The sequence below is a fragment of the Venturia canescens genome, chromosome 5 (genome assembly GCF_019457755.1).
Source record: "Venturia canescens isolate UGA chromosome 5, ASM1945775v1, whole genome shotgun sequence".
NCBI classification, from domain to species: Eukaryota; Metazoa; Arthropoda; class Insecta; order Hymenoptera; family Ichneumonidae; genus Venturia; species Venturia canescens.
Genome location: NC_057425.1, coordinates 636,896 through 654,777, shown reverse-complemented (window position 1 = coordinate 654,777; position 17,882 = coordinate 636,896). Strand labels below are relative to the sequence as shown.

At 38.9% G+C, this 17,882-nt stretch overlaps 3 protein-coding genes and 1 long non-coding RNA gene across 10 annotated transcripts in view; 2 read left to right on the top strand and 2 right to left on the bottom strand.

Moving 5' to 3' along the window:
• Window positions 1-692: 692 nt before the first annotated feature.
• mtm (myotubularin) lies at window positions 693-5,121 on the top strand. 4 transcript variants are annotated; one of them, XM_043419310.1, is made up of 10 exons: window positions 693-844; window positions 1,521-1,744; window positions 1,855-1,962; window positions 2,491-2,943; window positions 3,030-3,477; window positions 3,604-3,779; window positions 3,883-3,990; window positions 4,097-4,281; window positions 4,370-4,574; window positions 4,674-5,121. In XM_043419310.1, the coding sequence occupies exons 2-10, from the start codon at window positions 1,622-1,624 to the stop codon at window positions 4,824-4,826; spliced, it is 1,959 nt and encodes a 652-aa protein (XP_043275245.1). In that variant the 5' UTR covers window positions 693-844; window positions 1,521-1,621; the 3' UTR covers window positions 4,827-5,121. The 4 variants fall into 4 exon arrangements, with proteins under 4 accessions (XP_043275245.1, XP_043275243.1, XP_043275246.1 ...); XM_043419308.1 differs by having other exon boundaries at window positions 1,855-1,971; XM_043419309.1 differs by lacking the exon at window positions 693-844 and adding an exon at window positions 1,344-1,364 and having other exon boundaries at window positions 1,855-1,971.
• LOC122410858 (nose resistant to fluoxetine protein 6-like) lies at window positions 5,090-11,848 on the bottom strand. 2 transcript variants are annotated; one of them, XM_043419307.1, is made up of 11 exons: window positions 11,776-11,848; window positions 8,358-8,602; window positions 7,837-8,170; window positions 7,525-7,755; window positions 7,207-7,429; window positions 6,867-7,032; window positions 6,452-6,531; window positions 6,221-6,316; window positions 6,008-6,137; window positions 5,754-5,928; window positions 5,090-5,463 (listed from the first exon to the last, which is right to left on the bottom strand). In XM_043419307.1, the coding sequence occupies exons 1-11, from the start codon at window positions 11,822-11,824 to the stop codon at window positions 5,195-5,197; spliced, it is 1,998 nt and encodes a 665-aa protein (XP_043275242.1). In that variant the 5' UTR covers window positions 11,825-11,848; the 3' UTR covers window positions 5,090-5,194. The 2 variants fall into 2 exon arrangements, with proteins under 2 accessions (XP_043275242.1, XP_043275240.1); XM_043419305.1 differs by lacking the exon at window positions 11,776-11,848 and adding an exon at window positions 10,220-10,739.
• On the top strand, window positions 5,979-6,573 carry LOC122410861 (uncharacterized). The gene is made up of 2 exons (XR_006261026.1): window positions 5,979-6,093; window positions 6,245-6,573. It is a non-coding gene; the product is annotated as an uncharacterized lncRNA (long non-coding RNA).
• Window positions 11,849-13,785: 1,937 nt separating the features above from the next.
• LOC122410626 (protein FAM102A) overlaps window positions 13,786-17,882 on the bottom strand; it is a 29,903-nt gene continuing 25,806 nt past the window's right edge. For all 3 annotated transcript variants that reach the window (XM_043418908.1, XM_043418906.1, XM_043418907.1), the window contains 2 exons: window positions 17,008-17,213; window positions 13,786-16,849 (listed from right to left, as the gene is read on the bottom strand). In XM_043418908.1, the coding sequence (XP_043274843.1) occupies window positions 16,728-16,849; window positions 17,008-17,213 (328 nt within the window). In that variant the 3' untranslated portion in view covers window positions 13,786-16,727. The remainder of the gene's footprint in view (window positions 16,850-17,007; window positions 17,214-17,882) is intronic.

Below are 17,882 nucleotides of genomic sequence, written 5' to 3'. Positions count from 1 at the left end.
TTTTGCCATATTGTCAACTTATTTTTCGAAAAGTATGATACATCTACATAAATCTGCGATATGACATATACATTAGTACAGTGCGTACAAATACCACCAAACGATAAATACCAAAAAATAGTCAACGTAGTCAGTTGACGCCTAACTCGAAATGTAAATTTTAGAATTTTTTTTTGAAAAAAAATGATAATTCAATCAACCGTCAACCACTATATGTAGATTATTGATTCAAACAATTCAGGGGCTCGAGTGGCAACTCATTGGAGGTGATCTCCACCACGTGGTGACGGAATAATGGTATAGAGTGGAGATTGCCTGTGGAAGAAACACTAGGACTGAAGAACCTAGCCTAACGTCAGGGTTTAGTTTCAAATGCTAAGCACAGATGTCTCGCCATGACCTTTTCGTCAAATAAAAAAGATTCGATGACAGAGGTTCTCAATTTTGTTGACAATCGAGTATCAGGACTTGATCTCGTGTTTGTGACTTGTGACTTTCGATACACGATTGTCAACAAAATGAGAATCTCTGTTGTTGAATTCGAATCTCGACGAAAACAATTGTGGTGACATCTGTGCTTAACATTTGGAACCAGACTTTGATGCTAGCTTGAGAGTTCCTCATGTTTTTTCGGACAATCTCCACACCCTACCCTCCCGTGCCCTCCGCCGCCCAACCAAATAATAATTAAGCAGTACGGTGGCGTTCTCTAGCGAGCTTTAATTGCAAAATGGCTGCCTCTGTCAGATAAATATATGCTCAGAGTGACAGTAGGAAAGGCTGAAAATTAAACAAACTTTATTGACGGTCGCGATCTTGAAAAATCGTCGGATAAATTCTTGAGGTATGTAAATAAAGATAAGAAATATGTTCAAAGTGGAAATTTGATAAAAGTTCGTATTATTTTGCTGGGCGTGGCAGGGTTAAATAAGGCTTAATTTTGACACTCTACGCTCGTTGATGTTTCAGCGTTAATGCTACAATATTATTCAAACTCACAGACTCCTCGAATTTGCGATGCGTAAACATTGATAATTGCTATTTTTTCACCATTAAATATTGCGTCAGTCGCGTGTAATTTCTTGTTTTGTAATTAACGTTTGTTCTCGAATAAATTGAGGTTATCTTCATTTTTGAATGCGCCACTGATTGATGCGTTTTCATATTATATTCAAACTCTTTCTAATTGTCAATTTAACCGTTTGAATAAGTAAATCCTTTGATTGTTGTGAGACCAATGTAAAAAATTTCCAAAAACATTCATCAGATAAAAAAAAAATCAATCTTCACTAGCAAACAACCATGCAGCAGAAAAGTGCCACTCAGAGTATAATATTGAGTAGCATTGGCGAAAAAATAGCAAAGTAACCAATTTTTGTCACATATCGTTCTAGGGTTTCTTTTATAAGAGGAATGACCTTTCGTGACTTCTCCAATCGTGGCTCTGATGTTTGCTTTCGCAAATTAGCAATCTTACTTGATCACACAAAGCTGTAAGCAAAAACTTACTATCATTACAGCTCCTGAAAAAAATATTGGTGGAAAATTTGATGATATACACAAAACGGACAATGCCACACTGGCGGGAGTAGAAATTCTTTAAGCGATTATCGCTGCTAGCATGGAAAAAAGAGGAAGCGCCGAGCTTCTCGGCGCTGAGCACAATTCAAAAAATGCAAGCTCCGATTCACTCAATTCGGATAGCAAAAGTAGTTCGCTCAATTCCAAAATGGGACAAGAATCGGTAAGAAAATATTTATTATTTAAGGAATAATCCTCTGTCTCTGTTACTGTAATTTTAATACTTTTTTCTCTTCTCATCTCTTGCTTGGCAAAAAAATGCTGCTTGTCCAGGAGAGTTGGGAAAAAGCATCTCGTTCTAAGAGTTTTTCCACCAGCTCCACTTCCACCGATAATAATATTGTATCCGCTCTCGAAGCGAAAAAAGAAATCGATGGGAAAGTGAGTCCGGTAATAAGAAAACAATAAAAATGACATTTTAAGCACGTTAGAAATTTGGTTACCTTCTCGTACATCAACATTTATGTACAACTCTTAGTTTTGAGATATCCAGTGCTGTAGGAAACACCTGCAATTTTTGAAGAGTAATTGCTCATATAACGTAGCTCCGTAGATTCGCCAAGATATTTTTCATTCTAAGATTATCCATTTTGAAGTAATTCTATAAACTCAATATGAGAATAAATATTTATAATGGATTTTACATCACTGCACTTTTTCATTTGTACCTCATTCTGTCCCAATAACATTCGTTTTTTAATTTATTTTGAATCATATTTTGGTCCGACTCTCCTCTAAACAAATTACCTAATTTGCTCCTTCCGGATCAAAATTACTTTCTTTTTTCGCCTCTGTCTTGGAATGACACACGATAAAATAGGGAATAACGACTTATGAGCACGTTTGTTTTTTCGAATTGACGGAAAAATACTGGTAATTTGAATGAAATATGTTGTATTGTTTGAGTAGAATTTATCAGGAGGAGATACCGGACCGCCATTATTGAATGGAGAAAGAAAACAAGGAGTAGCTCGTGAAGTGACATATCTCTGCCCTTATTCGGGTCCAGCCCGAGGAGTTTTGAGCGTTACAAATTATAAGCTACACTTTCGTAGCATCGATCGGGAAACTCCTCATATCGTCGAAGTTCCTTTGGGTGTCGTTAGTCGTATTGAAAAAGTCGGCGGCGCTTCGAGCCGTGGTGAAAATTCATACGGCATCGAAGTTTTTTGCAAGGACATGAGAAATCTGCGCTTCGCCCACAAACAGGAAAAACACTCGAGACGCGATGTTTTTGAGAAATTACAACAGTATTCTTTTCCACTATCTCACAAACTCCCTCTTTTCGCCTTTGAATACTCGGAAAACTTTGCTGAGAACGGTTGGAACGTTTATGAACCAATCGCCGAACTCAAACGGATGGTACTTGAGTTAATTCTTTTACAATGATATTTTAATAAATATTTTGGATGACTATGATCGATAATGAGGAATAATAAAACTTTCAGGGTGTAAACAACGACATGTGGAAGATTTCGAAGATAAACGATGCGTACAACGTGTGCGATAGTTATCCAGCAATTTGGGCGGTTCCAGCGGCGGCGAACGACGATGACCTACACGCGTCGGCCGCGTTTCGAAGTCGCGGACGACTCCCTGTTCTATCTTGGATACACCCGGAGAGTCAAGCGACAATCACGCGATGTGCCCAACCGTTGGTTGGTGTAAGTGGAAAAAGAAGTCGAGAGGATGAGAGATACGTTCAACTCATTATGGACGCCAATGCTCAGAGTCACAAACTTTTTATAATGGATGCAAGGCCAATGACTAATGCTGTTGCAAATAAAGCCAAAGGCGGAGGATACGAGAGCGAAGATGCGTATCAAAATGCCGAACTGGTTTTCCTTGATATTCATAACATTCACGTTATGCGAGAGTGTCTCAGAAAACTAAAAGGTAAACCTTTTTTTGATTTCATTAAATTTACGAACATCCTTTGTTTAAGGAAACATCAACTAGATGAATGATTAGTCAAATTTTCTCTCCTATTGTGAATAATGATCGAATTTTTAATATTTTTAGAATTATGTTTTCCGACGATCGACGAAGCTCGATGGTTATCGGGGATCGAGTCGACGGTTTGGTTGAAGCATATCAAATGTATTCTTGCCGGGGCTGTTAGAATAGTCGATAAAGTCGAAAATCACAAAACTTCGGTCCTCGTTCACTGTTCTGATGGTTGGGATCGAACGGCACAGGTCAAGCAATAAAAATGTCTCAATTCATATCCATTTTCCAAAGTGTTTTTTTTTATCTTATTAATTTCATTTATAATATTTAATTTCTTTCGTTGATATACAGCTCACAGCTCTTGCGATGTTGATGCTCGACCCTTACTACAGAACGATCAAAGGTTTCGAAGTGCTTATAGAAAAAGAATGGTTGAGCTTTGGTCACAAATTTCAACAGGTAATGATTCTAGTAAAAAATTAACACAATTTTAAGCGCGTGCTGAATTTCTCTTTCTGTCTGTCTCCTCTTTGGCAACGATGTTATTTTCATTTTTGTTTTCCAGAGAATCGGTCACGGCGACGAACATCATAGCGACGCCGATCGATCGCCAGTTTTTCTACAATTTATCGATTGCGTATGGCAGATAAGCCAGCAATTTCCCAACGATTTTCAATTCAACGAACATTTTCTCATCACAATACTCGATCACCTTTATTCCTGTCGATTTGGCACGTTCCTTTTCAGCAGGTCAGTGACGAGTGAAAAAAAAAAAAAATAAAAACAATAAGTTTCCTCGTTGAATATCGGGAATGAAAAAAATGTATGTTATTCGCAGCGAACGGGAGAGAGTTCAGGAACAAGTGAAGCAACGAACGGTTTCTTTGTGGTCCTATACGAACAGTCAGTTGTCTCTTTATCAGAATCCATTGTACAGAGCCGGACCTCATTATCACCTTGTGCTTATACCGATTGCGAGCATGAGGCACATTAAACCATGGAAAAGTTTGTACTGCCGATGGAATCCTAGTATGCGGCAACAGGTACTTCAGGAGTTATCGAATTATAGTGATTTTCTTTTTGTATCTTATCGCAATGCTGGAAAAACAGTATTCATAAAATGTGCTGAATAAATTATACAGGATCCTGTTTATCAACGTACGAGAGAACTTCTAGTCTTGAAAGAGCAGCTGGAGAAGCAAGTGGAGGAAGGAAAGAGGGAGCAACAGTTACGAGCCAATAGATCATTGACGAGTGCCGCGCCGCCCAGGATACATTCCCCGGTTCACTCATAACCCGAGAATCGCCCACATCGGTCGATACCATTGATCAATCTCCATTCACGAACAATTGGCCTAACTGTCGTTCTGTAAATGAAAAGAAACCCCGCACACTCGCGAAGCAACTAAATCTTACTCTCGTCCGATGATATATGGGAGGGTCAGTGTTTTCGGTCCTTCCGACAGCGAGAGTTCGTTTTACGTCCTTTTTCCATTTAGTATCTTCGTTTTTTTTTGTTTTTTCGTCGACTGAATTTAGTCTACACCGTGTACAAAGATCCCGTTAATAAAAACGATTTATATTCGTGCATTTCTTTCACACTTTCACAATTACTCGTATATTTACATTTTGTTTTTCAATTATAATCAGCCTGTCGTCGTTGTCATCGATGATTCGTACGAGGCTTCGAGAATAATCTCATGAGCAGAACATACGGAGTCTCCATCATCAGAGAGTAAACGTAACTGCATACATACGTTGCCATTAAATTGCCCAATGCTATCATACCGTTTAGTAACATATCTACGTGGATGGACGTCTCGCCGTGCAAATATATCGAATTTATTATGAATGGATTCAAGAGATATGCGCTGAAGGTCAGTCTGCTCAACGGGATCCATCCTCTGAATGACAAAATTTTATTTATTATACCTGAAACATAGAATATCATTCTCTGAAATCCTTTGCTCAATCATATTTTTTATATTTTCTATTGTTGTCGCAAGGTTAAAAGTTTAAAAAAAAATTTTTCTTTCTTAAACGGGCAACATTTTATTCAAGCATTTATTTTCTTCAAACGGTTAAATAGTGATTTTATCATATAGTGCCAATACGGATGTAACTCATACCGCAAGTCATATTTTTAAATTAATTGACGTATTATTTTTGTGTTTCTTTGAGGAAAAAAAAAAAAAAAAAAAACATTAAACGAGCGGTCTTACCACCGCGGTTCGTGCAGCATGCGATCAATAGCCAACTGAGACCAACGCCCCAGACCGCACGACTCAGCGCTACGTACAACGCGGAAGAAATCGGGGATATTTGTCTCTCCCAGAGGCCGAAGAGAACCAAGAGATTGCACGAACTTCCCAGCAGCCAGAGAACCATCACGGATTTCTAAGGAAAAAAAATACAACGAATAACGACCGTAAACGGAATATTGGAAACAAAAAATCGATTATCCTTCGTTGCTTACTCTTCCAAGGACTAATTTATTTTTCAATCTGACGAGAACATAAGCGGTGATGATTCCAACGATGTATGGACCGATTCTCGTCCAGGGTGGGTCGTATAACAAATCAAGCATGTGGTATTGCTGATCCATTCTAAAAAAAAAACAGAAAAAAATAACGGAAATTCCTCCGTATTATCGATCACTCGGTCGTACGTATAATTCGAATAAACTCACGTAGGAACGTATGAATGTGCGTAGGAACTGAAGCCTGTGAGAGCAGTCGAGCCGACTAGTATGAACAGAAGAATCGACACTGCCGTGTAAAAGTACCTGGAAATCAGTGAATTTGTGAATGAGTTAATATCTTATTCGAAACTATTATGTTTCGACTATGTTGAGAAAAAAAATCGATTTTTTTTCTACAAACGCCCAAAATATAAATATTCTTGAAACCAATTGACTCACATGGACGACAGTATAACGAGGAATGTTCCAATCATGAAAAACTGCATGTCATTAGAGAGATACCAGCTCCAGGACAAACACTGCAAATCAGAATCAGCCAATTAAATTGATTTTGAACTGGATATGCAATTTGGGTTGTTCTTTTTGGAATCGCTTTTTGTCGAATCCGCCATACGTATGATTCCATGAGATATTGGAAATAATAATATATTTTACTAAATGCATTCATGCCTCGGGTCTCGCATTTCTCAAACGACGCTCAAGTTTACGAAATTGGAGAATTGCTGGAATTATTGGAGGGTTTTTCACATCATTTCGTTGGACTCGAACGTTGCAAACTTGAGCGTAATTTTCTCAAATTGTTCATCACTTTTGATGAATTTGATTATTAAGAAAGTAATGATCGTTTTTATACCATTTCCTTTCGTCCGAACAAATTATTTATGTACAGCAAATTTCTCCACCAGTATTTAACGCAAACATCCTGGGGTCTTTCGGTCATGTAAAATTGCGATGTTTTTCCATACCAACTGGCATTTATTTCCATTATTCCGACCATCATCATGTACGCAGGTGTCAATCTAATTGCATCGAAAGGGAGAAAAAATATCTTTATTAAATATTTGCCTATTAAAAAATTCTTTTGTACAAGCAATGCGAGCGGTTATCCGATGAATTCATTTAAATGAACTAAGATTCGTTCGGAGTATGAAACCGCATTTTTAGAACGGAATTTATTAACAATAAGCACTCGCCGAACAAATCTGGAGAAAACGGCGGAAAAGAACTGTTTAGCTTTTGCTCCGTAGTTGATTTCGTCCCTTTTCTTTTTGTTTTTATTCGTCAATCGAGGCTTGTAATAAAGATATGCCACGAGGAATCCACCGAGGAAGAAATACGTGTCAACCGAGAGGGTTGCATTGCTGATTATTTGAACAGCGAATCCTTCCGCTGATCTCCATGACCAAGGTTTGTTATCTGAAAAAAGAAAACAAAAAAAAAACGAATGCAATGCAACGAGTCGAGTTCGAAGCGCCCCCACGTACGTAGAAATGAATGAATGAAATACGGACCGGCATAATCCGCCATATAAAAGATCGTGTGAATGATGACGATCCAAATCATGCCGAGGAACCTCAACCCGTGAATGGGCGCTATAGCATCCGACCCCAATTTCGTGCTGAAGAGAATTTTCGTGTTCGTGTAGACCGAAAAACATTGTAGTATGTCACCGAATATGCTTGGACGTTTTATCGTTGAAACCGGCACGATAAATTCGACGTTCTCCGTGGCGTTGTCACCGGCTATTTTAATTCTTCAATCAGTACATTTGTGCTCTGCTCTCATATACGAATAATCAAACGAATCTGTTTGACAATAATTACCGTTCACGACGCAAGTGTTGTTGTTGTTGTTTCCATAAGCCTCTCGAACGAATTTTTTCGCCTTGAGGTATTTTTGATGAACAAGAACGTCGTATGCAGTACCGACGATCATGAGAATCAAAGTCAACACGAGAATCGAAGCGACGATAATAATTCGCGCGTTGATTAGCCACGTGTGGTCGTCTCGCAAATCTCTGACGCTTTCCAGTTGAAAGTTTGCCGCGTAAAGATCACCCACGACGAGAGTACGCTTTTCAAACATTGTTTCTAAAATCGAGCTCAATTGTTCGGTCGTACAGGAGGCCGGTAAGCAAAGTCCCAAAGTTATGAGATCCTACGAGATTAAACGAGCGGCTGAGTCGGTCGATTCTTTTGATCAATAATGAGGTAATGAGGTGCGACGATAAACATTACATTTCGATAAGTACTTTCGGTTCGAACATTGTGTCCAAGGCGCGAAGAGATTCGAATGAATGAAATTTAAAAAATGTTACCAAGAACTGAGGGAGGGTGCGGGTTACCTCGTTCGGCAGTCTGACGTGATATTGCAATGTGCTGTTGTGGCGAAAATGAGCTACGAAGTAATGAAGACCAAAAGGTGGAAATTCCTCATCGGGTTTTCGATAATTCGATGCATTTTTCAAAAAGTCCTGACGAAGCAGAAAGGGCTTCTCATTGGCAACGTCGTTACATTGGTTTTGACTGCCGAGCCAATAATTATTGCCGAACAAGAAGCCGGACTTTGGTTCTCCGCTCGAATCCAGCACTGAGGAAATAAAAAATTTTACGAACGCAAGGGAACGTGTGCGCCGTTTGTTTCACATAAATTCAGTTTCTCCGTTTCAAAATAGCCTACGCGAACAAATACAAAGACGTTGACGTTGACAAATATCTTATTTATTTAACCGTTTTCACCTTCTTTCGCAGTCTTTCGACTACGAAATTTTCGCTTAGCTGAAATATGGCACTTTTAATCCTTTCTTTTTCCTTCTCAAATGACAACGCATTAACGATCGCTCGTTGTTCAAGGGGGAAGCAAAATTTCGCAAGTTCACTCGCCGCCCGATCTTTGTGGCACGTTCCGAGACTGCGATAATAATTCAGACCTTTTTTTTATGTACCGACTCTACCGGCATGATGCAAGCCTCTATTGTTGCAATCTTCCACATTTCTCATTAAATTCTTTCTGTCAAATATGCTCGACGAATCGTTTCCTTTGTTTTTAAAGTTATTGAACATTTATGCAGAAACAATAAATTTTATTTTGCATTTGATTCTTAATCTCCGTGTGCCGGTGAAAGAGCAACAAAAATAAAAAACTGAGAGATTTTTCGATCGGTTATTTCATCTGGTCCACGCATTACGATACGTTCCAAGGTCATTGACTAGTTTGGCCAACTTCATTTCATAATAGGACACGCGTTCCCTTAACGTTATTTTGTAATAATTCCGGACGGAGATACGAAACTTTGGATTCGGTTGTAAAATATAATTCATGATTTCAACACATACAAAGAATTATTCAATAAAATTGAGCTGAGTACTGTAAAAACATGAAAAAGAGGATTTATAAGGAAAAAGTTGAGTAATGAAGTATATCAAAGAGTAGGAATAGTTGCCGTGCAACTTTTGTTGAGGAATTCATGAATATATGAGAAAATCGAACACTCGATAGGAAACATTTAAAAAACGGTTGTTAAAAGTATTTTTTTTTTCGATTAGGAGAAGAGAGCAACGAGAAGCGAGTCAGGTGAATACGCATAAACGGGTTTCTTGTGTAACAGCAGCCCCTCATTTATTACACAACTCTCGGTTCCCCGCATTCAATTATCCCCGGTTTTCGGTACGCGCGTACGGTGTACACGCGACGAAAGTATGCGCGCGAAAGATAGACATGTACCGATTATCTTCCACCCCCTCGTTTCGGAGTCGTAAAACAAATTCCATAAATCGTAAATCTTTCAAAAGTACAATGAAAATCGTAATGTTACGCGACGATTGGGAAGATTTTATATTTTCATTGTGGATTAGTTTTGACACGTGAAACATCGCAAAAGTTCGATCACACGGTAGATTCGCAAATGCGTCAAGTTCTATGAAAAATGGAATTTCGAATTATCGCTTGGATATTTCATAAAATTTTCAAATTTTCAGGTAAACGGTGAAAAAAACAAGAACAAAATTCGTTAAAATTCTCGTACGAATTAGAAAATGTTCCATGTGAGCAGCGTGAAAAGTGTATTTGATTCGCATCGATGTACGCGGCTCTGATATTTTTCCTAATGTCAAATACCCCGGCGCGATTAGATTGGCTCACTCGGGCAATAAGGTAACCGCATATATTGCGTTCATTCAATGAAATAATTAAGAAGATTATACTGACTCTTGAGTGCCCATAATTTGCGTTCATCAACCGCATCCCGAAAAGCGGCAAGTTCACGCTCGCAAACGCTCGGATTCAAGGTCGTTTTGGCGCCGACAGCCATCGCATAAGCCGGCAAGATCCGTTGCACAACGGCGAGGGTTGAATTTTCGCCGGCCGACGTAACGCGCAACGAAACCGCGAGAAAAACAAGCGATAAAGTCCAAACACATTTTCCCGCCATAATTGGGCGATCGTCGAACATCAATGGAAATGTGAGGGGAAAAAAGCACGTATGGATCGACCGGAATTTATGAAAAATTTAACGAAAACCCATCATTTTACGAATCGATTCTTCGCGAGTTGAGTATTTTTCATTAAATCGTTTCCTTGTGGGGGATTTTTTCGTTGTTGTTCCGCCGAATCGTTTGGAAGTAGGAAAAAAAGTGAGCTTAAATCGCGTACGAATCGAACCGTCTGGTTCGAGGTTCCGCGAGATGACTGTCGACAGGAGCTAGCGTGTTCCAGGATCTCTTCTGGACGGGAGCTCTTTTCCTACCGCGTTGGGCCCTCTCGCCTCCCACTCTCCTTTCTCAATTCAATCCATCGTCGAAATAATCGTAAACTCGCTGCTGTGAGGAAAAATCATGCCTACGTGAGAATCGCTCGTTTATTCGGCTATTTATCCTCGTATCTCAGTACCACCGGATCGTTTGAGTTACGATTTCAGCTACTTTTTCTACCGCCACCGATCTATTGCGTTTTTTTGCGGACGCCCAAATGAGTTTTCGATTCAAAAATTCGTTGTGAAGAAAAAATAACGCTCGAATTTACGAAATCGGCAATAACTTTATAAAGATCTCGCATCGCGATTTGCCCCTTGAGACACACGGAATGCGTATTTTAATTTGGCTTTAAAAAACAAAAAGATCGTTCGATAGATGCGTTCGGCGTGTTGGACGCGCGGTATAATTGGTTGGCTATAAAAGTATATAAGGAAAGATAGGTTTGAGGCTCGTTAGCTCCTTCGAAATTCTCATTAAAATCATCTTATGACGTAGTTCGAAGAAGAATTCGTTTTCAATGAAAAAAGTTGGAAGCGTCTAAAAAAAGATGCTTGTATAGAATAACCCCGAAAGTTAGCAGGGGGCATCGTTCGTGGTCCAAAAAATATTACGAAAGCAGGGGAGACACCGAAGGTGAACTCGAGAATGTTCGATTAATGTACCACTCGTATAATTTATGACATATTACAATATGAATTAACATATCTACGTGTGTATGTATATAGTGAGAGATATCGAATTGCGCAATTTTCGATCGCAGGGTCACTCTTCGCGCCTCATTTAACGTTCCCGTGTATCAATACACATACATGAAAATTATAAATGTATAATAATCCGTGAAGGCGATTTAGCTCCATCCGAAGTCGTTTGCAAACACCGTGACCAATTTCACTCGGGTAGCGCGGCGCGCATATATACACGGACTAGTTCTCGCGAAGGGGGCACCCGAAGAATGAAAATAAACAAAAGCAATTAAACGCGCGGCGCACGAGTTCTCCACCAGTTTCGTACCGAAATTTTTCGGCTCTCCTGATACACATTCCCTGAGTGAATGTTGCATTTCACCGCGCTGCACCGGGAAAAGGAGAGCTTATCTTCTCGCTAATAACTGTGTGTCTCTCGGTTCGCAATCTTATGCAATAGGTGTTTTCACTCGTTTCGCGAGAGCACGGAACGAAATGACTCCGGTTCAACTGCGAGATCCAGCAGCGGCACCCTGGAGAAAAACTTACACCTCTGTGTATGTGGTCCATTCTCTATATACCTAGTCTTTTTTTTTTCCTCCGTATATCGCGAGTCGCATACGGGGTGTCTGAAAAATCACGCTCAATTATTTTGATGATGATGATGCACGCGCGGTTGAGATGATCATCCGGAGAGCGCTCCCTCAAACGCGAGCTTAAAATAACGCACAAATCGAATCGCTATTTCATAACCATCTTCATTATTTTGAAATTTCGTTTTTGAATAGCGGACATATATATTTTTTGCGGGCAGAGAAATGCCGAATTGGTGTCAATGATTTCGACAATATAATGGGCGCGCGCGAATCGCCGTGCAGTGAATCGTCGCAAATTCATCTCCGGCCATTGCGCATAGCAAACACGACGGTCCTTGACGGCAAAATAGCTCGACTCATGGTCCTTAACCCCCAAAAAATTGTGCCACGATATTTCGGACGAGATTACGAAAACGGTTGCGGACGAAAAAATCAATTTATCTTATTATTTAACGTTAAAACGTAACCAAGAGATTTGCCGTGGTCCTCGAACTCTGTTCCTCTCGATGTAATCCCACCCCCACCGCGGCATCGAGCTATGTTTCTTAATATATACTCAACGGTTTATCCTTGAAGATTTAGTGTTCGGGGTCAAAGATCGACGAGCATTTTTGCCTCGTTCTCGCGTTGCCGCGCGGCGCATGTTTGTTAGAAAACTGCTTTATACGAGGACGAGCATCGATCACGGAGTGATGAAAAAAAATCATCGCGGTGTTATAAAGTAAATTGATGCAATGACGAGGGGGGGCGAGGAAGATGCTCTCGAATGACTCGAGAGGTGACTGCGCGAAGGAAACGCGATCGACGAGCGCGTCTCGTATTACGCGCTACTCGACCAAGCCTCATTTATCGATGTATGTCACATCGATCACATCTTATACAATTGTAAACCGGACATTATGTCATATCTTATTCTCTCCCTCTCGGCCGCCAGCAACTCTTTGGCGTTAATGCGGAGACGCTTGTCTAATAGCGAATATAGAGAGAAAGCGTTTGTCTTCCGCTTCCCGGTTTTTTTTTTTTTTTTTTTTTTTTCTATAAGAAAAGCATCTCTTGATCTGTGACACTTGATAAAGAAGCGGCGAGTTTATACATACGCGCGCTTCGTCGGCTGGTTCAAATTCATTGTTGTTTTTTAGTTTTCTTTTTTGAGGCCGTATTAGAAGGGAGGCCTCGTCGTCGTTGTTTATCTCATCATGGCCATCCGGTGGAGGTCAACGATTTTTTTCCAGTCGCTCCGAAAACCTTCGTACCAACCCGTAGGGCATATTAGCAAAAGACACTCTCACAATGACCGCGCGTTCTCGAAAAATTCGGTGTCGCGATCACGCGCGAACAAGGATGTTAAAATATAATGTATTCGCGTCTCTCCCTCCCTGTGTGCTATACAAATATTTGGTTTGTGTGTGTCCTTCATTTAAAGCTGATGCGAACGAATATTTTTCATCGACTGAAAAATAGATATGAAATAAACGACGTATTATTGGGCGGTCGGAATGATAGACAGCTTGGCATGAAATTTCAATTACTGAGATCATCATCCGTTCGACTCGATCGAACGGAGGAGAACGGTACGAAACGATATGAAACGATCATTGAGTTATGGAAATTATGATTTTCCTCAGGAAAGTGCAACGAAAAAAAAATTGATTGGGGTTTTTTCGCTGGAAAAAAAAGGAGCTTGGTCGAGATTCTGCAATAAATTTACTCTTATACTTCTAAACTAAATGAACACACAAAACTTGTGATTTTTAAGATGTTATTATCAGCACATGGAAGTTAGCATTGATCTTTCACATATTTCATCGATTTTTTTGCTTTTTCTCATATTTTTTTATTAGCATCTTCTTATTCTTCTTCCGTTTTTTCTCGTTCGGATTAGACGAAGTATAGACAACGGTAAATAATATAAATCGGAAAAGTTTGTGGTTTTCTCGAAGAAAAGTTCATCCAGCAGAGTGAACCAAAGAAAAATAGATATAATAATAGTAATATAATACAAGATAATACAGTAATATTATTACAATATTGTAAATATCACAACATTAATATCTGTTTCGCAAGCTCAATTAACAAAAGACTGTGTGTTTTCGCATCACTTTAAATAATCATTTATGCATTATTTTATTTCCGATGATTAACGGAAAGGAGGGTGAGGGAAGCGTCGAGAAACTTGGAAACCGTGGTGAGCTCACTTTTGAGCCTCGATTTCCCGAAGAATAACCCGATATGATCTCCGTTGCGACTTAGATACGTGCACGATCGACACCACGCATGTTTTCTTTCTAAATATGAAATAAATAATTGTAAAGTAAAGTGAACAGGAAATATTTGTATTTCTGTTGTGTCGCGTCTAGCGTCTCGAATAATGCTAAGGAGGAGTCGTTTCCATAGTTCGGTCCATTAGGCAGAGATGGCGGCTCGACAATAAATACAATTATCATATATATATTCTCGCTATACTTGGGAGCAAAAAAAGGGGAAAAGAAAATTGCAGGTTCTTCTTCTCGAAGGAGGAGGAAATTAAAGTCGAAAACATGTCGCACAAAATATCGTTCGAACGTCGTCAATACTTTTCACGGTGAGTCGATTAAATAGAAGGGTAAAAAAATTGAAAAAAAGTAAGGTCTTAGAGACCGTTACAGGAACGAGATAAAAGAGGTTCAAGCGGGAAGATGAAGTTTTCAAAGTTTTGGAAATTTAAAAAAGATATTGATTATTTTTTTCAAATTCCGTTTCGTTATCAATTCCGTAATCTCAATATTCCCATTTTAAATTGCGATTATCAATGAATTCCTGGTACTTTAAACAATATTCATATGGCAACCGAAAATTATTACATGTGGCACGCAGCAACGTATTTCGGTTATTTATTCTCGTACTAATTTAAAAAAAAAAAAAATTCTTCAAAAACAGACAAAATGAGAGCATTGTAAAAAAAGGTTTCGTACTTACGATAAGCGCAATTCGAGGACCTCATAGAAATTTCATTTCTCGTATTCTCTATTACTTGGTTATCGACGCCTGTTGTTCATTCAAAAGAAAAAACTGTTATCATGTTTATATTGCGCGCCGTTAATTTTACAAAAAATTGGGCCAATCGTTTTGACAACTTTCCCGGAATCTAATATCGCTCACTTTTCTTTTGTTAATTGTTTATTTTATTTACAGCAGTTTTCGTACCGTGATATCCAGTTCAAAGTGAGAACAATGTTGTAAAATAAATAACTTTGAAGAAGGCATTGCAAAATAAGATTGAAAACGGTCGTCTCTTTTTGAAAATTAACAACAGGCGTAAATTTTCGGAAATGAATCATCTCCGTTATCATCACCAATGCACGGAGGATGTGCGTGAATGGGAATATATTTGCAATTGCGCATCTAGCAATTAGAATTAGTTGTTGTTTCTTGATTTTTCATATTTTTTTGAATTTTCGTATCATTATTAATGTGTTTTGAAATACGGAGAGAACGGTATGTACGTAACATCGGCCACTTAGCTACATAACAATCACTACGTTTATATATACAAATTGCTAACTCGTACGGGGCCGGTTGCACCAGAATCAGGGACGAAGACGTCACTTTTAATTTCTGACAGAAATGATTAACTTCAAACGGCAACGGATTAATACTTGGAATTCAATTCTCATGTGGCGACGAGGGGACCAAAAAATAACTAAATAAAATAGTACGATAGATTGAAAATGAAAAAATCATGTGTGATGGACATGAGGTTCCATTTGATTTCATAGTAGTGGTGCAAACGCGGCTAATTTTAATATTAGTTAACATTCACGAGTTTGGGGTAATCTCGCGAAATCGAGGACGAAACGATTTTTTGCTGTTGTTTTTCATCGACGTTGTTTTTTTTTATTTATTTATTTTTTTTTATTACGAAGCACGAATCTCTTTCTCTCTCTCTCTCTCTCTCTCTCTCTCTCTCTCTTTCACACGATAATTTCTCTCTCACGCTCTCGCTCTCTTCTTTTATCTTTCGCTCATTCTCGTTAACTAATTGAACTTGCGAACGTTCGCGGCTCAGTGAATCTCTCGGTCTATTATAATTTATTAACTAACGCTCGAGCGACGTGACGGACAAGTGCCGTCATGACGACGGAACGATTGTGCCTCAGTTTACAACGGAAGAAAATATTACTTTATTCTTTTCTTATACTATTCATTTTTTGAGTTTCTCTTTCTTTTATTTTCGGTACTTTTCTCTCATATTATTGTTCTAAGCACGTTTCTTTGAGTTTTCCTCGAAGCTCCGCAATTGAATTGAGTTTTTAATCCCAAGGGTTTGGGTTCCCTGAAATACTTGATTTTTCAGTTTCGAACTCTTTGATCTGTTTTTTTCGATCGATCATACAAGTTACATCGATCCTCGAATCGTCAACGATTCGCCCTTCGTTTTAACGTGTGCCTTCCACAGATAACTCTTGGAATTCTCTCCGGATTATTTTCCGTGTTATCCTTCGCAATGCATCATTTACGAAGAATCGACGATTATTGGTGTTGCTTGTTGTAAATGGTGATGATTTTTCGTTTATAATATTTTTCTTATTCTTCAGATTCACTACCGTGGCTCGTATGCTTCGTAAACGAGCTCCGGAACGAGGGCCAACGAAAACGTGGCCGTAGCTTGTCTTGTGTACTGACGACGCGAAGTCGTAACATCCTGTTACCTGTTGTTCTCCTCCATCACTACTTGTTTGAACACACCCGCCGGCATTTGACTCTTTACCTCGTGACTACCAAGCGCCGTCGATCCGTCTTTACCGATAAATAGTTGCAGCCCGGACGCTGAAAACAACACACAGTTATAAATATATTTATATGCGTTACTATTATTGCTTTAGAGAATTTGGCCAATTATTTTTCATGAAATCGTAGTCGTTTTGGCAAGTCAAGGAACATCGGTGTTAATATATATATATATATATTTAAGAAAAAAAACTTACTTTCGGCGCTTTCGAGATCAGACGGTTCGAGATTCGTTGCCTTTAACAATTCGTCGATCAACGAGTCCGGGTTGGGTCTGGTTACTTCCACTCTGCACATTATTGGATTTCCGCTCCCATCCTCAGCTTTTTTCCGACGCTCAAGAGCAGCTTTTGCTCTGTCCAATGAGCCGGTCTCGCTCAGTCCCGAGCCACCCGACGGATTCCTTTTAGAGAATTTTTCCATGAGATAAATATAGCTCATTCGATTCTATCGGATCATTGTACAAATTTTCAATGATGCAGTTCATTAATAACAAGTTTTGTGGACAAATAAAGGAAAAAACATTGCACAACGTACATCTTTCATTGTCCTAAAAATCTACATAATTATTTATGGTACGATAATTTCAAGAAAATGATCGAAATTGTTGCTGAGAGTAATGAAATATACGCTATTTATATAATATTGGATAAACTATCTTTTTGTAATTCGCGTCGGATGGATAATTGTGTCATTTCAGTTAGATCGAAAGTGTCGGGGGACAGAAAAAATTGAAAGTCCTAAAAATAATAATATATAAAAAATAGACAAAAATTGAGTTTGTGAGTCAAAAGCCGAGTCGAGTTGTGCTTACAGGCAAAAAAGCGAGAACATGTGCATCCAAGAAAAGCAAGCTTTTTAAGCAAGTGGAGGATGGAGGAATGAAAAAAAATGCAAGCCACATGTAGCAAACATCTCAATATAGTTTTGTTTCGTACACGATCCGATCATTTTTCGTTAAGGTTTTGAAACCAACAACAACCTCAAAGCATTCGCAGGTCGACAGAGAAATATGATACAAGCGGATGAATATGAAAAAATATTATTTGAGCTTCTCTTCGGTATACCAATG